This window comes from Cryptotermes secundus, unplaced genomic scaffold, assembly GCF_002891405.2.
Source record: "Cryptotermes secundus unplaced genomic scaffold, Csec_1.0 scaffold834, whole genome shotgun sequence".
In the NCBI taxonomy this organism is placed as follows: Eukaryota; Metazoa; Arthropoda; class Insecta; order Blattodea; family Kalotermitidae; genus Cryptotermes; species Cryptotermes secundus.
The window spans coordinates 141,799-166,288 of NW_019730112.1; the positions used below are offsets into that span (position 1 = coordinate 141,799).

The 24,490-nt window shown below is 43.1% G+C and overlaps 1 protein-coding gene across 2 annotated transcripts in view; it reads right to left on the reverse strand.

Annotated features, from left to right (window-relative positions):
- The window catches only part of LOC111866232 (protein apterous), a 155,154-nt gene extending 131,841 nt beyond the window's left edge, over positions 1 to 23,313 (reverse strand). For both annotated transcript variants that reach the window (XM_023854992.2, XM_023854991.2), the window contains exon 1: positions 22,823 to 23,313. In XM_023854992.2, the coding sequence (XP_023710760.1) occupies positions 22,823 to 22,861 (39 nt within the window). In that variant the 5' untranslated portion in view covers positions 22,862 to 23,313. The remainder of the gene's footprint in view (positions 1 to 22,822) is intronic.
- Positions 23,314 to 24,490: the final 1,177 nt, after the last annotated feature.

Genomic DNA, 24,490 nt, shown 5'->3' on the forward strand with positions numbered 1-24,490 from the left:
GCTTGACCGTGTCTCACGGTGTTGTCGCTTGCAGATTTACTTATACTTCTTCAACCCTGAAGATGGGGGCGATACGTTCCTCCGAAACGTCGGTTAACACCACATATACACGGTGCCAAATCCCAGAAGACTGCTTTCTTCACCTCATAAGTAAGTTTATCAAACTGGAAACAGCTTCTATAAAAACATGAGGTAGTAAGGTTGAGGCACTATGCTAAAAGCCGGAAGGCCGTGGGTTCGAGTCCAGATGAGGTAGAATTTTTCAAGTGACATAATCCTTCCAGCCGCACTATGGCCCTGGGGTCGACTCAGCCTCTAACAGAAATGAGTATCAGGAATATTCCTGGGAGGCAAAGGGCGGTCGGTACAATCTCACCGCCATCTGTGAGCCGATTGCCTAGAAAATATGGGAGCCTCGACGTCTCACAACGCCACGGGCCTTCACGGACGCCGAAACGTCGGTGACTATACGTCATATTCTAGACCAGAGCACTCTTCATAATCATCGCTGTGAGACTGACTGAATTCATGGAGCCGAATCCTTCTTGAGAAGCTACTAGTTGCTCACCAACTCAAAATATTCAGAAATTTTATTAAACGCGAGGGTTCATCGATATTTTCACAAGAACGCGCCCCGGATCCCTTACACACTGAGCCAGATGAATCCAGTCCACAGACCCCAACCTATTACTTTACACTCTATTTTAATATGACTTTCACATCTACTTTTGGGTCTTCCTAGTGTTCTTTTTCCTTCTGGGTTTCCGCAAACAGCTTTGTATACAATTCTCTCCCATCCGCGCTACACTCCTTGTGCATCTCATCCTCACTCATTCCATCATTTTAACAATGTTTGGCGAGAACGGTAAATTAAGCTTCCGGGCACTCAAGAGATCAAAATTAAGCGGAAACTGTGACTGAGGGTCCACGAAGAAGGAGAACCCGAATTTGGAGCCCCATACAGTGTTAATATATATGAAGCTCAGCGCGCGGTCTAAGGCATGAGCTGTCTTCGCCCGCTCGGACACTGTGATCGTGGGTTCGAATCCCACTCAGGACATGGATGTCTGTGTATGCGTTTATTCTGCTTTTGTGTTGTCCTGTGTTTAGGTAGAGGTCTTGTGACGGGCTGATCTTCAGTCTAAGGAGTCCTACCGTCTGTGAAAAATGATTACGGAAGTGAATAAGAGGCAACGGCCCTGAATGAACCATTGAAGAAGAAAAAATATACGGAGCTCAGAGGTTTCGGCATGGTGGTTCAGAGAAAGTTCCAGCCCATGAAATGAATCGGTTTCCAGGATCTGACGTATTTCAGGAGGAACAACGAAGATGTTTAAGCTACATTATGTTACAATTAATAACTGAGTAGTTAGGTCGAATTCAGAGGGTCATACATATATAACAAGAAACCTATCCCTGATATCAAGCACCATCTGTTTATTTCGTAACCCCAATTAATGACTCCTTAATCATGAGAGGGAAGCCGCAGCGGCGGAGACTGAACTCACTTTGCTAAGGTTGCGAGCGAAATAAAGAAATCAAATGGCAAATAATTCAGAACACGCAAACATCCCAAGTGACGAGCAATTACATGCTACATTAAAGTATCGCTTGACTGTACGGATAATTACGAGTGTGTTAACGAACGAATGTTTACGCCTGAGGCACGCGGTAGCGTAGTTGGTTGAGGCACTATACTAAAAGCCGGAAGGTCGGGAGTTCGATTCCCGATTAAATCACTGCATTTTTTAGCTGACCTAATTCTTCCAGCCGCATTACGGCTCTGAGGTCGACTCAGCCTGTAACAGAAATGAGTATCAGGATTATTCCTGCCTATTGTCTAGAAAGCGTGGGAGCCTCGACGTCTCACAACCCTATGGGCCTCCACGGACGGTTACAGGCATAGCTATCTTTTTACCTTCATAATTCCTTTCCCTCCGATGAATCCGTGGACAGCTGTCGTAGCTGTGGAACACGTACTCGTAATGTCGTGCTGGATTTGCAGTTTCGCGCCACGAAATGTTACAGCAGGCCGCGAAACAGTAACATTACCTGCATTTAGGCATGTAATGCAGGTACTTGGAACTATCGATATGTATCGATCTGTAATCTGTCGTTAACTGAATGATAAACGTCGCAGTATCACGTGATGCTCCAACAGTATGGACAGCATGTAAACAAACTCTCTATATCTCGTGAATGTGAGGAAACATCCTGTATTACTCAAGTGTCACGTTTATCGAAATGTCTGATGGGTAACGCTACACCTGTACAACAAGCAAATTAAGACAGGTGAACCTAAAAAGCTTCCTCTACTTAATAAAGTAGCACGCTTTGAAGGAGATGGGGGGAGTGAAGGTAAAGCCCCACGAGTTCTCAACTCCGTCCACCTGACACCGTACATACACCTGATCGAAGACTTAAGCCAAGTACAATTTTTATTAAATGGGGGTGGGGGAGCACGCGGTAGTGTAATTGGTTGAGGCACTATGCTAGAAGCCGGAGGGTGAGGTGTTCGAGTCCCGATGAGGTGGATTTTTTTAACTGACCTAAGCCTTCCAGCCGCATTATGGCCCTGGGGTCGACTCAGCCTCTAACAGAAATGAGTACCATGGATATTCTTTGGGGTAAAGAGCGGCCGGCGCGTAAGGCTGACAATTTCACCGCCGTCTGTGAGCAGATTGTCTAAAAAATGTGGAAGCCTCGATGTCTCACAATTCTATGGGCCTCCAAGGCCTATTACAGGAATACCTATGAAATATTGTTCATTAAGGGATGAACAGGCACTGAAGGCGTTTGAGTAAAGGGTGCCGAAGAAAATATTTGAAGCAATAAGGGGATGAACAGAACATCTTAATGAAGAGGATGGGATGAGCAGGGCATGTTGCATGCATGGGAAAGAAAAATTCCTAAAAAAAATTGTAGGAAAACCTGAAGAGACCAGTAGGAAGATCTAGGAGTAGATGAGAGGATATTAAAATGGATCATAAAGATGTAGGATTGGAAAGCGTATACCGGATCTCTCTCTCTTAGTGTAGGGGCAAGTGATGGGCTGTTGTGAACAAGGTAAATGAACCCTCTGGTTTCAATAAAATGCTGGGAATTTTTTTCAGTAGCTGAGCGACCAACTGACTCTTAAGGACTCAGGTGTTTCAACTTAATTAGCTGCTTACTGAAATATTCTCGTGTATTTTCCCGTCATCTGTAGGAATTTTATGAAACCCCTGAGTAAAGTAGAGCATTTCATGCTAATAACACAAAGAAACAAATCGCCTGTCATGTCACCTGCAGGTTGCAAGCCGTAATGCTGTATCGTAAATATGCCATCCCTGCAAGATATGAGAGTAGCTAACACACAAAATTAATTTCTAGAAAAAGACTGGAGCTACAAACGCAAATTTACATCAAAAAAAGAAAACAATTCTGTAAATTGGTAACCGTGATATCAGTCTGGGTGGCCTCAGCTTCGCGAAATGTATCTCAGGGTCCCACCTGCGATTGTCAACTGTTAATTGTCCATTGTGACCAACTGCAACTAACACAGCCAATGACTACAGAGCCATCTACACGAAATATGATATTTTAATATATTCGTAACGGTTAAAGATAAAACGTAATATTGTCCCTGTGTTTAATTAACCTACAAGTAATGAAGACTCCACTTGGACAGGAGATAAAGCTGCAAAGCTTCAAGCTCCAACACCTCTACCCCGAGGAAACCAAAGGGTCCAAGGTAAATATTAAATACGAGGCGCGTGTACTGGGATTCATAACCCGACTCATCTGTCGCCCAGCTTGTATCCAGTCGCTGTACCGACCAAGCTACCGTAAAAGAAATTAGCCCGATGAGGTCATTGGATTTTTCAATTTACCTAAACCTTCCAGCCGCACTATGGCCCTGGGGTCGACTCAGCCTCTAACAGAAATGATTACCAGGAATCTTCCTGAGTGGTAAAGGGCGTCCGGCGCGTAAGGCTGAGATCCTCACCGCCATCTGTGAGCCAATTGTCTAGAAAATATGGGAGCCTCGACGTCTCACAACCCTATGGGCCTCCACGGCCTGTTGCAGGGATAGCTTAACGAAAAAGACTGTCGTATAGTGTAGTATGGTAGATAAGTTTCGGAAGAATGTGATGCTTCTATTTTCAGGGTATTCTTCTAATCTGCAGAAGAGGGTAAGTAAGTACGTACCAGAACACAGGGCGGCACATCCCCAGGCGACAGAGCCCTGAGAATCCTAGATCTCGCATTTATTGACGTGAGAACTGCGTGTAGCGTCGAGTGTGAGCGGTAAGGCGGCGCGCGGCCTCCCGACGACCGGCAGCGCGCGGCTATCTCAACCGAGAGTGGATATGAATACGCACGGTAATATCTTACCACATCCTCTCAGTAATCCACGTCAGAATACTATCATACCCCTCCAAGTACACCATAAATATATACCGCTAATTATTCTAACCCTACAAATATTTTACCTTTAAAGAAATCCTTTTTAAGAATGTTTAACTACAAAACACAGTGGTTAAGATACGTATCGTCTGTACTAACGTTTCATAACCCTGTGTTTCGGCAATATAGTGTGCCTGTTCCGTGTCATTCTCGAAATTAATATCGATTAATTCCCTGGAGAGCTTAATCGGCTGGTCTGCATAAGAGGTTGTGTTTCCTGTGAGGTACGAACCGGATTCTTATATAGGCCTATTAGTTCTTCTTGGCTTCTCATTATTTTAAGCAACTGCTGGGGTGATTCCCATGTTCCAAATTGCCAATGCATGTTTCTCAAGCAATCCTCCCGAATAAACGCCACCAACTTATCTTTCAGAATTGTCAAATTCATCACTAATCATCAAAATCCGGCGGCCTCTGTCTCAAGCCATTACTTCTAACCATTCTAATGTCTGCATTTTCACACTGTCCTTATTAGGACGAGCGGGCGAAGTCTGGGAAACTTAAAAAAAAAAGTTTCCACTTGACTTCCCGAATAAAGCCCCTTTCACCCGCGCCATGACTTCACCTTTTCACTTAACTCTTCCATATTTATCTACTTCTCCCGCCTTCGCTTCCATGTACGTGGATCGCACTCCAAACATTATTCGCATGTTCTGATTGGCAGACCAGTCGTCTGTTTTTGTTTCGAAGTCTGGTACCAGAAACTCCAGATGATATAAACCAGTCGCTTAAATAAGATTGCAAAAATATCGTAGAGCAACAAATGTTAATATAAAAGATCATCAACTCTGTTCAGTGGTTGATAAATATTTTTCTACTTTTAATCTTTATCATTTATCACTCACCCTGGACGAGTTTGATGATCTTTTATATTATTGCTAGTGTGACGGTCCAGGATGAACCAAATACAATTTAGCAAATATTACCTTCTTATATACAGATACAAATCCCATGAATACAAGCGGATTCTAAAGCGTTCTGACCTGACGGTGTAGAACTCTATGCAGCGTCCGGTATTCTAAAGAAGACGACGTTTCGGAAACTGGATCTGTTTCCGTACCCAGGTGAGTGAGACACCTACTCTGTTGGGTCCGTTAAAGAGAGTTATCCTAATCACTGCACGAATGGGAGTGGTTGGGGGTAACTCTTTCTAACAGACCCAACAGAGAGTTACAAAGGAGACAAAGTACGCGGAAATAAAAAAGAAATAAAGATCGTAAAAAGAAGGATAATGAAAAAAAAAAAAAAAACAATTAAGAGATAGTATTTACTCGTATATACATATCGGCCCAGTAACATACGCGATACGAAACCAGGACAAATTATAAAATAACTTTATTCGCAATTTCTGCTTGACAAAAAAATAAAAACAGAATGGCGAAGCTATTCGTTTTGGTCCCAGGATTGAACAGTTACGGAAGTTGTATTGACGACTGCAGCTCCACAGCACACACCTCCTCCTATTCTTCGGAACTTTTTTACACGTTTATTATACATACTCTACAGAATCTGCAATAAATGTATATGTTCAATAAGTACTCGCTCGTGAATGAGTTATGCCCAGTGGCGTGACTCATATAATTTATTTTTGTTCACTTTGTATAATTTTAATGCTTGTATTGGGGTTTTACTTAGGTATGTCTGGTATAGTTAGGACGGTGTATCTTTTCAGTCTATGTGTAGTTTCGCTGTTATCTGGCAGGTTCACTGCTAGTGCATTTGTGTGGTTTTCTGATTTTCTTAAGTATTAGGTGTTCCACTCTTTTATTTCACTGAGCACTGTGGATCCTGTGGTTCTTTAGGTACCAGGGTGCGTTCTTCTCTGAACTTATGTTTCCAACTGTTGAAGGATTACAGGACTCCATATTAGAGGTAGGTTAGTTACCGACTGTCAGTATGTAGACTCAGCGTCGGCTGGTGAGTTTATGACGAATTGGAAAGGACTTGGAAGGACACGGTCCAGGTGTTATTCCAGCCGCACTCTGGCCCTGGGGTCGACTCAGCCTCTAACAGAAATGAGTACCAGGAATATTCTTGGGGGTAAAGGGCGGCCGGCGCGTAGGGCTGATAACCTTACCGCTATCTATGAGCCGACTGTCTGGAAAATGTGGGAACCTCGACTTCTCACAGCCCTATGGGCCTTCACGGCCTGTCACAGGGAAAGCTTTACCATTTTTACCCCCAAACATTTCTCTCGAGGGAGTGGCTGAAGTTACATACACCTCACTCAGGGCAGTGTCCCCGACGAGCCCCTATGTGAACACCCCACGAATAAAAGTCCAGAGCGTTACTTGTGTCCAGTTCCAATATTGTTAAGATTTAAGGGTGACTACAGACGGGGTATGGATTGGTGAATGCATTTCTTGTCCACTTATACACATGATTCGGATCTACAAGCAATTACAGCGCCACCGCTAATCTGCACAATTCAGAAATCACTACACGCTAAGCCTTCTCCAGCCTGCAGTGTCTTCAACAGCGGTTCCCGAGCAACGGCATCTAAGAGTGGAGATTTTTCAACTTCCTACGCTCAGGCCGTTCCTGTCCGGCGAATATCCAACAAATGAACTCTCTCAATTACATTAAGCCGGCCTGAGGTCCTCGTTATATAGCATCAAAGCGGACCTGACAGAAAACACCGCCCCAACAGTTCTTCTACTGCTGTTATGAGCGGTTGCCTGCCGATAACCCGTACATTGTTGATTGTTTACCGGCCCTTACAAAGCAACGCATGCTTTCTCTCGCGTTCGTTGCTTAGAAACGGTACTACACGCTACAATATTATTATTTTACACATTACACACCCCAAAAGGCTCGGAGCTGAAAGGACAGAGACACTGCTGCATGTTACAACATAAAAGACAAGTCGCTGTATCAAAGTAAAACCAATAAAAGGCAAGGGACATTTTAGTCAGACTGGACAAACTCACAACCAAACTTCTTTAGGATCCACTTTAATATTATTCCCGTCTAGGTCTCCCAAAGGATCTCTTTCCTCCAAATTTTATGACTACACTTATGTATACATCCCCCAAGTGTGCTGAATGTCCTACCCCTCTCATTCTCCCTCATTTGAGCCTCGTAAGAGTATTTTCTGAAGAAGACAAATTATTGCTTATTGTACAATATTCTCCGCCATCCTGTCACTTCCTTCTCCTTAGGTACAGACATACTCGGTAGAATTTAACAGTCCTCTTGTGCTATTACCTTTGCGTTGCTAGATACGAGATTTACTCAAAGCAAGAAATTTGGAACCATGAAACAGTCATTGCCTGGTAACGGCTGAGTAACACTGAAGTAACTGTTAGAAGCGGTGTTTTCTGTGTTGTCCGTGCCGAGATTATGTAAAGAGGACGGGCTGCCATTACGGGACAGCCTTGAGACGGCAGTTAGAAGAGTATGAGGATGGTGTGAGATGGCCGCCAGCCTGCGAGGATGTAAGCCCGTAAGCAAATGAACGTCCGCTGTTGGAAGACGTTGCCAAGCAGTGCAGTGAAGACCGTGAGTGAGAAGACTGAGCTCGTATAGTCTGGTAGAAGTTCATCGATGTTTCGCTGGAGAGTACTACCTCCATCTTCAGGGTCGAATATTGTTCTACAGTTCTCCAGTGCATCTCACATATTATCACAATGATTTATTCTGTTTCTATTTGCGCAACTGACTGCCCGACGCCAAGCACTGTGCATTTACGTAATCAAGAATACACAAATATGCAGATCACTTAACATAAATCAATACAAGTGACAGGAACATTATACAACACTTAAGCATTTAATGCGAAAAAAATTCCATGTCTCGTTTTGATTATGAAGTAATTAATTTTACTAATCCCACCGCCACATCGCCCTTTTAGCTGTATTGCAGCTTGCTATAATCGCTGGGCACAGATGGACGAGAACCTGGGGTCCCGCGATTGAGTCTCCCCACTCCTAGTCACGTGGTTGCACTGAGTATGACACGGGCCTGATGTAAACGAGACATCAATTCAAAGTCTCGTAACGTGATCATCCTTCGCCAGTTAACTAACTCCATACGTGACTTAACTCAGTAATTAACTCATGGTGTGCTTAACGACGTTCGCTATCAGTATATAAGAATATACAGCGTCGAACTGTAGCATAATTGTCAAATAATGAATAGGGAAAAAATATTGTACACTGTAGAGCCGTTATTATGCAACGACCGCGAGATAACCAAATATATCAGAGCCGTTTCTAAGCAACCGCTCGGTAAACGCGTTCCCGCTGCAACGGATACGCATGCAACAAAAGGTACTGTTGGAATCGGTGTTTTCTAATCGTTCGTGCAAAGGGGTTATAAGGACGACAACTGGGGCAACCAGATCAGTTCTGTACGTTATGTTATGAAAAGAGGTAGTTGGAAATGAGCCGCCATTCAAAGAGGACTTGAGTGCGGAAGCTGAACAATTATTAGTGTTAGAAGCCGTTACCAGGGAACAGGTGGTGAAGACAGCAGGCTGGAAAAGACTTAGCGTGTGGAATGGTGATTTGTAAAGTGTGGAGATTATCGATGGCGCTGTAATTAAGTGTAATTACGAGTTATGTGTGTTAAAGTGGTCAATAAACCCAATATCCAGTCCAAAACCCCGTCAATAGGTTCTCACATACACGTGACAATATGGAAAGAAGTGGTCGTGACCTAATTTGAGGTATTACCGAGGGCATTTGCTTCGAATGCCTAAGAAAACCCACTATAATTCAGCAGGGATAACCGGCCTCCCGGCTGAAGTTGGAACCGATGAGCTCCCGAATATACGTCAGAAAATTTACTGCTTCAGTCACACTGTTCGATAGAGAAGCAAAGAAAATGTCTACCCCAAAATGGCGGAAATGTATCCCGAAATCGGGTTTACTGTGTTGTGTTTATCAGTTATTAGTGTTCGGGTCCATTATTATTATTAATTAATTATTACCGTAATATAGCAAAGTTATAAGGTTTGTCCTTCGTCCTATGCGATAAAAAATTGCGGACAGCAAACTGACCATTGTTACAAGGGCTGGGCGAACCGTGCTGCCACCTAATTTTGCATGCAACACTATTCACGGAAGAAATGATTTGCTCATTAAGCGCTACCTAACACGACCTCAACAAATGTTGACGTTACATGTGCAGATTACGTGGCAGATAAAGTATTAATGGTCATCTCTCTATTAGCACTGCTACATACAAGTTTACGAGCCCTAAACATTATGCGGGCACTCAGAAGACTTGCGTTCAGATGTGGACAGTAGTCAGAGTGTTGTAGTGGGGCTATTTTCCGCATGAAAATAAACGGACGCCCCCTATGCTAACTATGAAACAGACATTTCGATAGCAACGCAGTACGTAACAATACATTACGCTACAGGCTAACCCGGCGTAGAATCCAAGGACCTGAGGGAACACCTACCTCACGTTGCTATGATAATGTAGAGTCCGTTTTCCGCAGACAGTTCTGTACAAACTTACCCACACACTTACCCATGGAGTTGCGTCCTTCTTGAGGAGCCGCCAATTGTGCAGCTACTGGAGAACTTTCCAGCATTTTATGTAACCCGAAGGTTCATTACCGTGTTCACAAGAACCCTCCACTGGTCCCTACCATGAGCCAGATCTATCCAATCCATACAATTCCACCCTACCTCTCTAAGATCCATTTTAATATTGTCCACCCGCCTAAGGCTTTGTCTTCCTAGTGGTCTCTTTCCTACTGGCTTTCCCACCAGTATATGTATTATTCTTCACCGCCTCCATATTCGTGTTACATGCCTTGCCCAACTCTTCCTCCTTGACTTCATTTTTTTAATGCTAGTGGGGTGGGACTAAGTCCCTTGTACTGCGGCCACTTCTGGCCTATTGTACCAGCCCCAGATGATATGTGAGGGTGAGTGTGCAGCAATTGGTGGAATGAAGATTGGCAGGGGAAACCGAAGTACTCAGAGAAATCCTGCCCCAGCGCCACTTTGTCCCTCACAAATCCCACTTGACCAGACCCGGGATCGAACCCTGGCCGCCGCGGTGGGAAGCCAGCGACTAACCCCTTGAGCTATGGAGCGGCCCTCCTCCTTGACTTGAGCAGTCCAATTACACTTGGGGAAGAGTGTTAGTTACAATGACCGGATTTTTTTGTTTTGTTTCATGTTTTAGCCCTATAATCGCTTTATTCAATAACACTATTCTAACAAAGATCTTGCTGGATTTGATACCGTGAAAATTTTAATAGATAATTATATCACAGTATAAGGTTTCGCAGCCGGTGATAGGAGAAATCACAGAGCACATGGTTGGGAAGGCCTCGAACATACACAAACACCGTTTATTAGCAAGTCTGTAAAGTAATACGAATGACTGTGAATTATATTTGAATGCTGTATTGGGTTCGTTTCGATTTGCTTTCTGGAGTGCCGGAATTTGGGTCCCAGATCCTACAACCCGATATTCTGAGTAACTTACTGTCGCTGTTCAACAGGGCCCACATATTACAAATTAATATTTCAGTTACCCCTACCGATTACTGGTGATCTAAATGTATTTATATTTCACTCTCATGTTCTGTCACGGTCGTCTCCGATTTCTGTTTATGTTTACTCACGTGATCCTATTTTCTGTCGTTCTGTATTCCTGCAGTCTCCAATCTAATAATGATTTCTCCGTATATATTCCTACACGTCTTCACTATATTATCTCGATTATACCAGCGTCGTTAAATAAACACGTAGCCTAAACCTCTTGTCCAGAATCTAATCCCTTCAATTCTTGCTTTCCGTCTTCCGGGGGCAAATGTCCTGTCATTCAGAATGACGTCAAATGGGAACAATGTATGGAAGAAACAGTACGTCGACTGTTTCATGATCGATTATATTGTTCCATCGATTAATTGCCGAAGAAACTGCAAAATTCACACTAATTTAATCCGATCCGGTTACAAAATATATTTAACAGCAGAAACAACGAAGCTCTGGGAAGAATTAATAGTCAGATTCGGCGCGGACCTCACAGGAAACGGTTAGGTAATCAAATAAAATGAAATAAAAATCAAACAACCAGGGAGGTCGCGGGTTCAAGTCCCGATGAGGTCATTGGATTTTTTTCAGTTGAGCTAATCCTTCCAGCCGCAATAGGCCCTGGGGTTTACTCAGCCTCTAACAAAAATGAGTACCAGGAATTTATAAAAATAATTTTCCTGGGGAGTAAAGCGCGGCGGGCGCGTAAGGCTGACAACCTTACCGCCATCTTTGAGCCGATTGTCTACATAATGTGGGACCCTGAACGTCTCACAGCCCTATGGGCCTTCACGGCCTGGTACAGGGATAGCTTTAATTTTTACTTTTTTACTTTACTCGTAACATTAATATACAAAACTGGACTTCCAACCAAGAAGTTTGTACGCGCATATGCAGAAATATTCTTGTTTCAAGTGGAGTGAGTTTACGTGAAGGTCGGCTGGAAGAAACTGAAAAACCTTAGACACCTACGCTTTACTGCAATACAAAAACAATAAAGCCGCCACCAGAACTAAAATTCAGAAAGGTAACCTACCCCTGCGGCAGACTGTATAGGCCCATAGGGTTGTGAGCCGTCGAGGTTCCCACATTTTCTACACAATCGACTCACAGATGGCTGTGAGGTTGTCAGCCGCGCCGGCCGCCCTTTACCCCCCAGAAGAATTGCTGGTATTCATTTCTTTTAAAGGCTGAGTCGACCCCAGGGTCAAAGTGCGGCTGGAAGAATTGGGTCAACTGAAAAAATCCAATGACCTCATCGGTTTGTAGCATAGAGCCTCAACCAACTATGCTACCGCGGTTAGCAAACCTCAACGAAATCAACTTAACTATTAGAGTCTTTTTTTTTCCTTGGCACTACAGCCCCAGTGGGCCTAGGCCTACCTCCATGAACTTCTCCGTTCACGTCGGTTTTTCTAGATCTTACACATTCGGTAGGACTCCTTGGGCGAGTGATCAGCTCGTCGCAAGGCCTCTACCTGTAGATAAACACAGAAAAACGCACACAAACATCCATGCCCTGAGTGGGATTCGAACCCACGATCCCGGCTTCCGAGCGAGCGAAGACAGTGCATGCCTTAGACCGCTCGGCTACCGTGACCGGCAACTATTAGATTCTATTACACAATAATTTTATAATATATACAGACTAAATTTTGTAAACAGTGGCCAATGTAGATAATATCAGTTATGTGATAAGGAGAGAAGAAGAAGCTGAAGATGTCCAATAGGCCAACACGTGCTACATAATAAAGGAACTGCATATAGTTAGTTCAATTATCTTGACAGAACTTCGCAATGATTGACATTCCTTCAATATGACCTTACTTCAGTCAAACAAGTGTAGGAGCTCCAATTTACACACACGTATATATATATATATATACTGTTTACTAACAGATGTATTTCTGAAAAAAAAACACAACAATTAATTTCAAATTAGTGTAAAAATTTTAACTGACAATTCAATTCTGATTCGACATTGTGTATCCGGTATAGTACCTAGATCATGCTATGTCCGCTGCCTTCCAAATCCTTTTCATTTCATCATTCATCGATCTACTGCGTCATAAAACAATCCACACGGAAAAACACTGTACTACAATTCCTACAAGCATGAGATCAACGCGTAACGACGAGACATGAAGGTTCACGGCCGTACAATTGAAGAGTTCGTGTAGTTTGGTAGGCTATCAACATTTTGAAGGACTCAAATTGCCTCCATCTTCAGAATACAATATCATTTTATGTCCTGAAGATGGAGGCAGAAGGCTCCTTCGAAATAATACTGACTATGAAACTCGCCCAAGAGATGACAACCCTAATGAGTTAACTTACTTCATATTTTTGTATATGGATGGGTTTCTCTACAGACAGCGTTGACAGACTTAAAATTACGTGTCTGTTATTTGTATCGCCGGAGGGTTCAAAAGTACCGTCGCCTGGTCACCAGGCCGCCCAAAGGATTACAGCTAGCGACAATTTCTACTCGGCGTCAAAAATTTAGCCTTCACAAGCTCTGAAAATCGTCATTGGTATCTTGATGAAAACTTTTGTGATACTGAAAGAAATCCCTTTCGAAAATTCGAAGTTTTCAATGTTTCTGAATAAGAAATGCCTTCTCTCTGCATATGTGTAATGTATGTATGTATGAGCTTCGATAGCGCCTGAGCTGCTTGTCCACAACAGACCGGCGAATATTTACATTCCAGATCCGGAAATAAGAGCCCTTCACAAGGATCACCAACATCAAAACTGACAACACATCGAAAATTATTAATAACTTTGATGAAATTTCAGTCATTTATGATGACCATGTCCCTAAAGAATACTAAGAAGTTGTCATCTTCAGGAAAAATATTCGGTACGCACTGAACTACGACTTCACGACTTTCGAACTGTCCGGACTTACATGTTCATCAAATTAAAAGTCATTAAGACTTACATTGCCAATTACGTTACGCCGATGTGTTCTGGTGAATGGAATCTAACTCTTAACAATCCATGGTAAAATACTAATTAGAGTACTAATTTTTCATGATTTGAAAGTTTAACCCTCTAAAGACTTAATTTCTTTAAAAAATTATATATGACTTTAGTCCGTACCTCACAGGAAACACATTACGTCTCCGCTACAGAGCCCAACCGGTTAATGCTGTTTAGGGAAACAGTCGCAGTTTATTGTGAGAACCATACGGAACACACAAATACACTGTGTGGGCAGAATGGAGACTTTATGTATGAGAATTCAGTCCGTACCTCACAGGAAACACATTACGTCTCCGGTACAGAGACCAACCGGTTAATGCTGTTTGGGGAAACAGACGCAGTTTATTGTGAGAACCATACGGAACACATAAATAAATTCCCTTGGCACAATGTAGTATTCGTATGTTAATAAAGCAGGTGGTATTGTATAGTAACGGGCTTCGAACTGTTAAATGGTTAAGATCTGTCTTAAACCTTGTGTAAGTTAATGAATTAGATTCGCTTAGCAATTGCATCCGTTGGGAGCATTAACTGATTGGTCTTCGGAATGGCGAAGTTCCGTGTTTTCTGTGAGGTACGAACAACATTTCAAGCTTCATATTTTACACAGATAATCGCCATTTTGTTAGATCTGTTTCACTCATATCGACCCGTCATTAGATCCCAACGCCAGCGATATCGCATTCAAATGTTTTCTTGTTTCACATCGCAGACACCGACCCGGTAAGCCTATCTGGGGGGGAAATGAAACATGATCTTGCAGTTTCGGCGAACTGGAAATATAAACAGTTACGAAACAGCCGCCATTTCTTCTTATGCCTGATAACTGCAGATACGGAAGATGGTGGAACACGGAGACACGCGCAAGGCGGCCGTCTGTTATTTCAAACCGCATTTTAGGTCAATGAATGTACCAAATTCAGCACAAGTATATAGTAACCGAGCATCCATCATTCATAACTATGACAATTGAACAGCAGAAAGCGTCATTATGCAACACGATTAAAAATTGCATTCCTCAGACCGATTAAAATTACACAAAACAAAAAAAAAAGGATCAACTGTGACAATTATCGACTTTTATTAATTAACTATTTAAGCACTACGCCATAAGGACGTCGGAGGAGTGGATGTATAAATCCAAGTATTCCTCACCTCGGCGCAAGTTGCTGGAGTGTTCAGTTTCACGCACCGGCCGCTTTAACTCCGGAGAAAGAGGCTCCCCGTACCATTTCATAGGAGGCTAGGTAGGTCTCGGAACCAATGTGGACGAGGTGGAGAGGAGAAAAATTTTGCCCCTACCGGGACTCGAACTCCCACACCTCGGCCGTTCAGCCCGTAACCAGTCATTACACCGACTCCGCTTTCCCCTGCTTCCAGTTATTATTATTTCCAGTCAATTTATATAAATTTGACTGGTCCTATTTCTTGTTTGTAGTTTTTTTTTTTTTGCTCGTGCTGAATTTGTTATCGTCCGTTGGTCCGATAGCCAGAACGCAAATAAATAAAGAACTGAACTGCTCCTTCCTCTCTTTATTCGTTCAGGCCGTTCGAGACCTGTTACGGACATCTCGAAACGGGCCTTCCATCGTTTATATATTCTTCCAAAAGTTCGTTTTCCTGAAACACTGTATCGCACCGCTATGCTCTGTTCAGAATTGACAGGTTGTTTTGAAAGATGTTCTGTCAGATACGGCAACAAGTTTCCCCTGACGGAAACTCTGATGCCTTAAAATTTTTCCTTCTTGCTTCATAATTTAAGAATACTCCACCCTTTCGGAATCGCGTCAGAGCGCATCCTGTTAACGTATTATTTCCAATTTATTTCGCACTGTTGTATAAATTCTGTTGTTTGTAGAATTTGTAGTTCTGTATTAATTTCTTCACTGCCTTTTACTCTCCTCGTGAGAAATATTTCTGGTGGTATAATTTTCTTCCATCCTTTACCTTTATTGTCCGTATTATTATTATTATTATTATTATTATTATTATTATTATTATTATTAATCCCACGTCCGTGAGCAGCAGGCCGTGAAGGCGCACAGGCAGAGAGAGGCACCACACAAAACCTCGGGTCCACGGCCGGTCGCTTCAACCCTCCGCCGACAGACCCACCGGGCACCGGTCTGCTGCATGTTAACATTACCGTCCCAACCGCTCCTCTTCCAAGCGGAATTCTCCTGCAACATTTCCGCACCAAAACTCTCTGCAGCCGATCACAGCGGCCGCGCGGCCTAAGGCACGAACTGTCTTCGCTCGCTCGAACGCAGGGATCGTGGGTTCGAATCTCAGTCAAGGCACGGATGTCTGTGTGCGCTTATTCTGTGTTTATGTTTTCCTGTGTGTAGGTAGCGGCGTTGCGACGGGCTGATCCTCCATCCAAGGAGTCCTACAGACTGTGTATAGGATTAAGAAACTGAAAAACCGGTCAAGACCCGACAAAAGGGCTGTAGAGCCATACACAGATATTAACACTACATTGCCCGTATAAACCGCGAGTTTCTCTTTATTCAACGCCCATTAAGACTTCATTGCTGCAAATATTTTCATGAGAACATTACCTTTTAAATATGCGTATTCTACGTGCTTTTTCAAAGCAAGAGATTCAGTTTCACAGACATACAAAACCGTTAAACTTATTCTTCTGCGAGTGCGAAATCATGTCAGAAGAATCAGACAATTCTCCCTCCAGGTCAGGGCGCCCCATAAGACGTAACTTCATCCCACGTCACGGCTGGACAGATCCAAAGAACTTCCCGTATAAGCAGAAATTCAGACCTTTCAGAAATCGGATGACGATTTCGGTTCTTGAACAGAACAAATAAAATAATTTCCAAAACCAATTCTTCTTATTCCATTACGAACCTCATACTGTTCCCCCCTCAAAAAGAAAACTTCAAACATTCGGATAACATTCATTGCCCAACGGTTACTTACTTAATCCGTTCCTCCTGGGCTATACATATTACGTTGCCGAGGAGTGTTTGTTTTTCAGTTTCGTGATCATTTACAGACGGTAGGACTTCTTGGGCGAGTGATGAGCTCGCCGCAAGGCCTCTACCTAAACACAGAATGAACACATACACATACCAATCATCCATGCCTTGTGTGGGATTCGAACCCACTATCCCAGTGTTCGAGCGGCCGAAGACAGTTCACGCCTTAGACCTCTCTGCTACCGTGATCGGTAGTACCCACATTTAACAATGATAAATCAATGCAACTGGGACAAGTCGCTAAGCTGAGCCACTTCAATCCAATTCGAACCAATGAAAACGAGCCTCTATAACATTTGAATAAAACGTTTTCGAAAGTATATAACACGCTGAGCAGGCAACCTTCCGAAGACATGTCCTGTGTGTTTGATGATATATCAAATATGGCGAATTTGGGGGTTCCACGTCTGTTGAAAATACACTCTAGTAACATTCAAATGACTCCACGTTCTGATGACGTGTTTTCAATTATGCTTAAGCCATTAAACGCCTTTTTCGCTCATATGTATTCCTTAATATTTGTCAGTTTTTCAAGTCCCTTAACTTAAACACAAGAAAGATTATCTACTCAAATTAATTCAAACACCTAATTTGTACCCCCCTGTATGGGTAGTCTAGAGAGATGTTGCGAGGGTCACTACCCTTCAGTCTGGGATGGACATAAAATAAATATAAAGGGAGAAATATGTGAGGTAGGTGAACATTTATTACGAGAAACACTTCTGAGCTTGGGGCTCGTAACAGATTAGATCAGAAAACGTGGATCTGCACAAGAAAATATTGGGGTTCCTGACAGAAACGTCTGAACCAGGAGTGAGTTCAGCTTCTGACGTTGGGAAGATATGAGGGTTGGGGGGAATATTTATCTTGGTAAACAAAAAATTTTGTTCTAAAAAAATCTTTTATGTTTTACGTAACAAGATTTACATCAACACAGTGATCTGTTATTCTTTGTCTCACCATCAAGTTTCTGACAATTGATGTTTCAAATGCCCCCTTCACTGGCATCTGAGGATTCAGCTGCTGGTACAATCAGTCTGCTCCAGACACTCTTCCCCAACTGCCTCAATCAAACCTGCACAAATTCCCTCCGAAGTACGATAAGCAAATGTTAAGTACGAAGAGGAGACAAAATGGTGAAAGGAAAAGCCAAGGTGATGGTTCTTATACCAGTGGAAAGCGACTACATTCTTAAAACGTATGGTAGCTACTAGAATCTTCGTGCTCTGGCGGTCGTGGTCATGAAGAGTTCCATCTTCCGGGATGTTCCACAAGATGGAACTCTTCGAGCAGTAGAAATCCATCAAGGAAAAGTCACACTATTCCGTACCTCACTGGATTAAGCGCAACACAACACGAACGGACACACAGCCCTACAATACAACAGTCAATATGATATACTAAAAGGTAGGTAAAGCTAAGCCTGTAACCATCCGTGGAGGCCCATAGGGTTGTGAGATATCGAGGCTCCCACATTTTCTAGACAACCGGCTCAAAGATGGCGGTGACAGCCTTACACACCGGCCGCTCTTTACCTCCTGGAATATTCCTGGTACTCATTTCTGTTAGAGTCGACCCCAGGGCCATAATGCGGCTGGAAGGATTAGATAAATTGAAAAATCCAATGACTTCATCGGGAATCGAACCCGAGACATTCCTGCTTGTAGCATAGTGCCTCAACCAACTACGCTACCGTGTGCATAATAGTCTACGTAATCGATAGGAGAAACAAAGCAAGTCATCATTTTCTTTTATGTGTTCAACAAAATCCTTTCTTAAGTGGTTCCAGTCAGTTAACAGCGAATCCTCATCAGTCCGGATCGAAATATGAAAAATGATAAATTCTGTTCACATGTGAGTACGCACTTTAAAAAGACACGTGGGATTTAGAAGCAAGAGGACTTTCAGACTGTGTTGAGAGCAGCTGGAGAGACTGAAACCATGGAAGGGAATATCCAAGATTGGCTTCAGCTGGCTGAAGGAGACCCTGGATTTCAGCTTCTGGCGCAGGAAGAAATTGCCGCAGTGATATTTGTATTTATTTTCATCAGCACTATCTAAATTATTACATTTTCAATTTGTTTGTTTTCTAAGTCTCTTTTTTATTTTAGGAATATTTTTTTTACTTTATTAATCCGAATGACTTCCGTCCCCAATTAATCTGGATTAGCGAGTGTTTCCTGCAATCTTGACAATAACAACTTCTTTTAACTGTATCAACTACTATTAGTCTTAATTTCTATATTTCTATAACTATCGCAAGTCCGTTTATGCTACTGTAGTGACAGCCTGTGTACAGACGTAAAGTACAGTAAAACTTGGTTATAGCAACATCGGTTTCTGCGACACCTTGTCTATTGCGTCAAATATTCAATGGTACGAACTAATTCCTCATAAAGCAACTGTTTTTATACCTTGCTTAGTACGACATGCACAAATGCATGAACCTCGTATGTAACGTCATTTTCATTCCCCAATTTCTCTGATATGGACACTGAACGTAATTTAGAAAGTGTGTATTGGGCAAGTAACAGGAAACAGACGAAGATAACTGATTACTGTACTCGTATCTAGGTACAGTAAGGCACAACAATTGATGTAATCTACTGTAATTTGGTGAGTAGGCCTACCTTTAATATACAGTATTAGTGCGGTGTGTATTGTCAGTGAAAAGCGCTGTAATATGTCTTTGATATTACACATTTGGGCAATTCCACGTTAATGTTACGTTAGTCTGTACTTAACTACGTATTTCACTAAAAAATGCAACATTTTAACTCGGTTTTTGGTAGATTTTTACGTGACTAACATAAGGCTACTGTGGAAGTGCCCATTTCGGTTACAACGACATTCGTTTATAACGACACTATTTTTAGGTCCCTTTGATGACGTTATAACCAAGTTCTACTGTACTTCCTTTGTAGTGCTGACTATGTTTTCTGATAATGGCCAACAGTGACCGAAAAATGTTAACGTAAAACTCTCACTTGTTCCTGCTACACTAGTTATACTTCATAGATTTTTGGTTCAGGCAATATCCTACAAGCCGGAAGGTCGTGGGTATGATTCCTGATATGGTCAATGAATTTTTCAATTGACCTAATCCTTCCAGCCGCATTATGGCCCTCGGGTCGACTCAGCCTCTAACAGAAATGAGTACCAGGAATCTTCCTGAGGGGTAAAGGGCTTCCGACGCGTAAGGCTGACAACCTCACCGTCATCTGTGAGACGATTATCTAGAAAATGTGGGAGCCTCGACGTCTCACAAACACTATGGGCCTCCACGGTCTGTTACATGGATAGCTTTTTCACTACAAATTTGTATAATAAGGAAGATGCCTCTTGTGATATTACTAGATTAAACGATAAGAACCAAAATCGCGCACCGGAGAACTCACAGACGCTGGATACTTCTTCCGTAAGGTCACTTACTCGAGGTATGACTTGTACGTGTTCTCGAGAGAGCATGCGTGAATTTCTTGTACTGAAGTTACACAGAATTATGTCCCTTTGCTGTGGGTGGCGAAAAGACATAATTTTATTATAAGGTTCCCAGGCTTCGCCCGTTCTTCCTTCTGATAGGGGCAGTGTGAGAGTGAAGCCATTATGATGGTTTATAAACAGTGGCTTGACATGGGGCCTCCGAACCAAGTTATCTAGGATTTAAGCGGAAAAGTTCGCTGTCTTACAACGGACGTAACAGAGAACCGAAGACATTCTGAAAATTTTTCCGTGTTTTTATCAATATGCACCGTACAGGGATTTACTGCGGTAAAGATCTGGGTCGGATTCAAATCCTGATAACTAAACGTTTATTTCAATTACAAGGACACGCTTTAATTTCCTACGATGAGTGTAATTTTCCGGGATGCGAAGCCGTGTACTCAGGCTGAAATTTGCAGACATTTCGGAGGAACTTATTGCCTCCATCCTCATGGTCATAAAAAACGACTTCCTGCTTTACTTGTGACTCTGAAGATGGAGGCAGAAAGTTCTTCCCGAACTACCGGTATACTTCTACCAGAATACACGGTCTCAAATACCGTCATACGATATTCTTCACAGTTACGGATGCGAGAAGTTAAAAAATAGTCTCACAATAAATTTCTTAATCCGAACGTTAAATTTTAGTAATTGTGGTGACTAACAAGGGCGCTAGCCTCTGGAATGTCACGCCGCGTAGGACGGTACGCGAAGTTCTACCGGATTACACGGCGTCAAATCCAAAACAACACTCCTCTCTGCCTACTACATGAATACTGTAATATTGAGAAGAGCGCCATATTCTGGGGGAAGAGCGGGTAATTCTACTTGTATTGAACTCGTATAAAAAGGCAATTATTTTACGGGCCCAAATGGACGTCGTGGCGGATGACGATGGGGGGGGGGATACAGAGAGGTTCACAATTTAGAGATGGTTTAGAGATTTATATACGTAGAAAGCGTGCTTTGCCAATTTTCATATCTGGAGGTAATGTTACATTTAATATCGCTTAGTGATTCATCCAGAATACACGAGTTAGCGCGTTGAACTCTTTTTTCGTGTTTAATTTTTTAACGATGCTCTGACAAGTACGTAAGCTATATATACGAATCAGAGGGATTATGAGTCGTGATAATGTGAACAAAATGCAAGAATGCGGTTTTCATTTATTTTTACGTCTCTGTCACTCCACGTGACATCATCATTAGAAAATCATCCGTTTCTGAAATACTGCAACAAACCAAAATATCTTTATCGGATTTCTCGTCGAACACACAAGACTTCTCTTACCGCAAGGTTGGTTACTAGTCGGTAAGGCGTGTATATTCAAAGGCTTCTGGTGACTTGAGCACAGCACGGCTTTCTAGAAATATATCTAGGCTTATTCACCGGCGCGTTAACATTCATCAACGGCTCTACAGCCCTTTGTTGGGCACTGGCCACTTCTTTTTAGCTTCGTAATCCTATAGAAAGTCTGTAGTACTCCTTGGACAGGGGATCAGCCCGTCGAAGGGCCTCTACCTACACACAAGACAGCAGAAACACAGAATAAACGCACAGACATTCATGCCTCGAGTTGGGATTCGAACCCCAGTGTTCGAGCAATAATTTCCATATCACCGGAGGTAAAATAAAGGAAAACCTGTTCAGAAGGCGGTTGTGGATTATTTCCAGATTCTATTTGCAAATTTATATGAATATGCCAAGTAAAAACACAAAAGGACCTCATTCATTAGTTTAAGTCCTTGAACGGAAATGAGCCGGGAACATTCCGAAAATATTAGCGGGTTAACACAGAGGTAAAAATCAAATTCGCATTTTAATGTACTTTGTTCGAACTCCAACTCGGGAACCGGCTACGCTCACTGGCGTTCTAGTGTTAATGTGTACTAATGCTGCAACAGGCCACGACCACTGCCACACAGACACTTTCCTATACATAATTATACAAATATATCCCACCCGACAGCGCATGATCTCAACAGTTAATACGGTATCGAAAAGTTAACGTATAATCGACCAAACTCTCGAATATGACGTCACTGTGCGGGGCAGCAATTGATAAGGCTCCCCGATCACATTCGGTGGTTTCTGATTTCGAATCTCTGCTCGGACAACAGATATCATGAAGATATTCACAGCAACTACAGGCAAACGAGGAATAATAATTAAATTAGGCCACGACCACTTCATTTAAAATTCGGCATACCTCAAATTCTTTCCAAATCATCATCCATCAATCACCGTACCATTCGGCGAATGTATTAACAGCATCGCGACGTAATAAACGTCGAAAAATTAATATATAATCAACGAAATCCTTTGAATATGAACTCTGATTGTCATACAGATGGATTGAGAGGTATAACTACTGGAGGCAAGGCCTAAAGAACCAAACTCACCCAATGCATCACGAGCTGGGCGTGCTCATACACTCCCATCAGTTCGGGTGCGTTGTTGGTCTCTGCGAGGACAAGTTGCCGGCTGGCTGGCTGCAAGGTGGCGGCCAGTTGCGGCCACGGCTCCCGCGAGCGGTGCAGCAGACGGCCCCGTAACTCATGCAAACACTGCGACACAAAAACACCCAAAAGAAACGAACCCCTGCCCCCAACCACCAACCCTCACTTCAGGCAACACTACAATAACAGACTTTCGTTTATTATCAGTACAACATCGCCGTGTGTTTGTTGACTCGTGAGCGCCGTATCAACACGATTCAAAGCAGAGGATTCTTACAGCCACGTGACACTCTCAGATTATTTGTGTTTTCAGTGGCGAGAAGGCTTACACAGTTATCACAATTCGGACGCCACAGGTGTCCCTCCGACGCGCATGTCTGACCACCGCGCTACCGAAACCAGCAACTGAAGCGCTCAGCTCTCACACGGGCTCTGTGCGCTGATGACAGAGCGCGTAGCGGCCGAACCGTGAACCACCACGTGGGTGTTGTGATGGCCTTTACCTTTCCGTGGTCAGGCGGGGCAGAGGAGTAGAGGGTGCGTGTTAAAAGGGGGTAGGAGGTCAGCTTGGACTTTTCGGGCAGGTGATGACCATGAAGGGTTGGAGTTGAATAGGCACGTGCTAGGTGGCAGGAAGTTTTACATCAATGGCAAAAATGTAGCTGTACGTTTCTACTGTCAGTCCCTAACGGCTCATTCTGGTACAACACAGGTAGTAGCTCGCCTACGCCCTTATTCGGGGCCTAACGGAAATACTCGCCCACTGGTATAGGGTGCATGAAGCACCTGGTTCGAGTCTTGGTTTGCTAAATGCAATTAATGTGGATTCAATTCCATATAGGATGAAGTGGGCAGGGCATGTAGCACGAATGGGGGGCGAACAGGAATGCATATAGGATATTGGTGGGAAAGCCAGAAGGAAAGAAACCACTGGGAAGACCAAGGCGTAGGTGGGTGAACAATAAGAAAATGGGTCTGAGAGGACGGGATGGTTATGGATTGGATTGATCTGGCTCAGGATAGAGACCAGTGGAGGGCTCTTGTGAACACGGTAATGAACCTTCGGATTCCATAAAATGCTGGGAAATTCTTGAGCAGCTGCAGAGTTTGGCTTCTCCTCAAGAAGGGCTCAGCTCCAAGAGTAAGTGAATGAGCTGCCGGTATACATCAATCATAACAGCAATTAATCTAAAGGCTGCACAACCGAGGAGTCCGGGTTCGATTTCCGGCAGGAGCAAGAAATTCTTTCTCTCTCTATAAAGTCCAAACCGTCTCTAAGGACGCCCACCATCCTATACAGTGGATACCGGAAGCTGATTTTTCGGAGGCAAAGCGGCCGAGACGTGAAGCTGACCAATCACCTCCATCTAGTACCTAGATTAAGAATGGTTCAGCTATACCTCCACTCCCCCATTCGCCTTCAAGGCTTGCTGCTTAATTAAGCCCGTGGATAATATTAAGTTTTTGCTCGTCTGTGACATCTTTGAAGGTACAGGCAGGCAACCTTACGGAAGAAAAGTCCCTGTCTGTTCAGGGAGATCTATAGTATGGCGATTTGGGTTCGCATCCCGTGCTGAAAATGGAATCTACTAACTTTCTAATGATGACGTA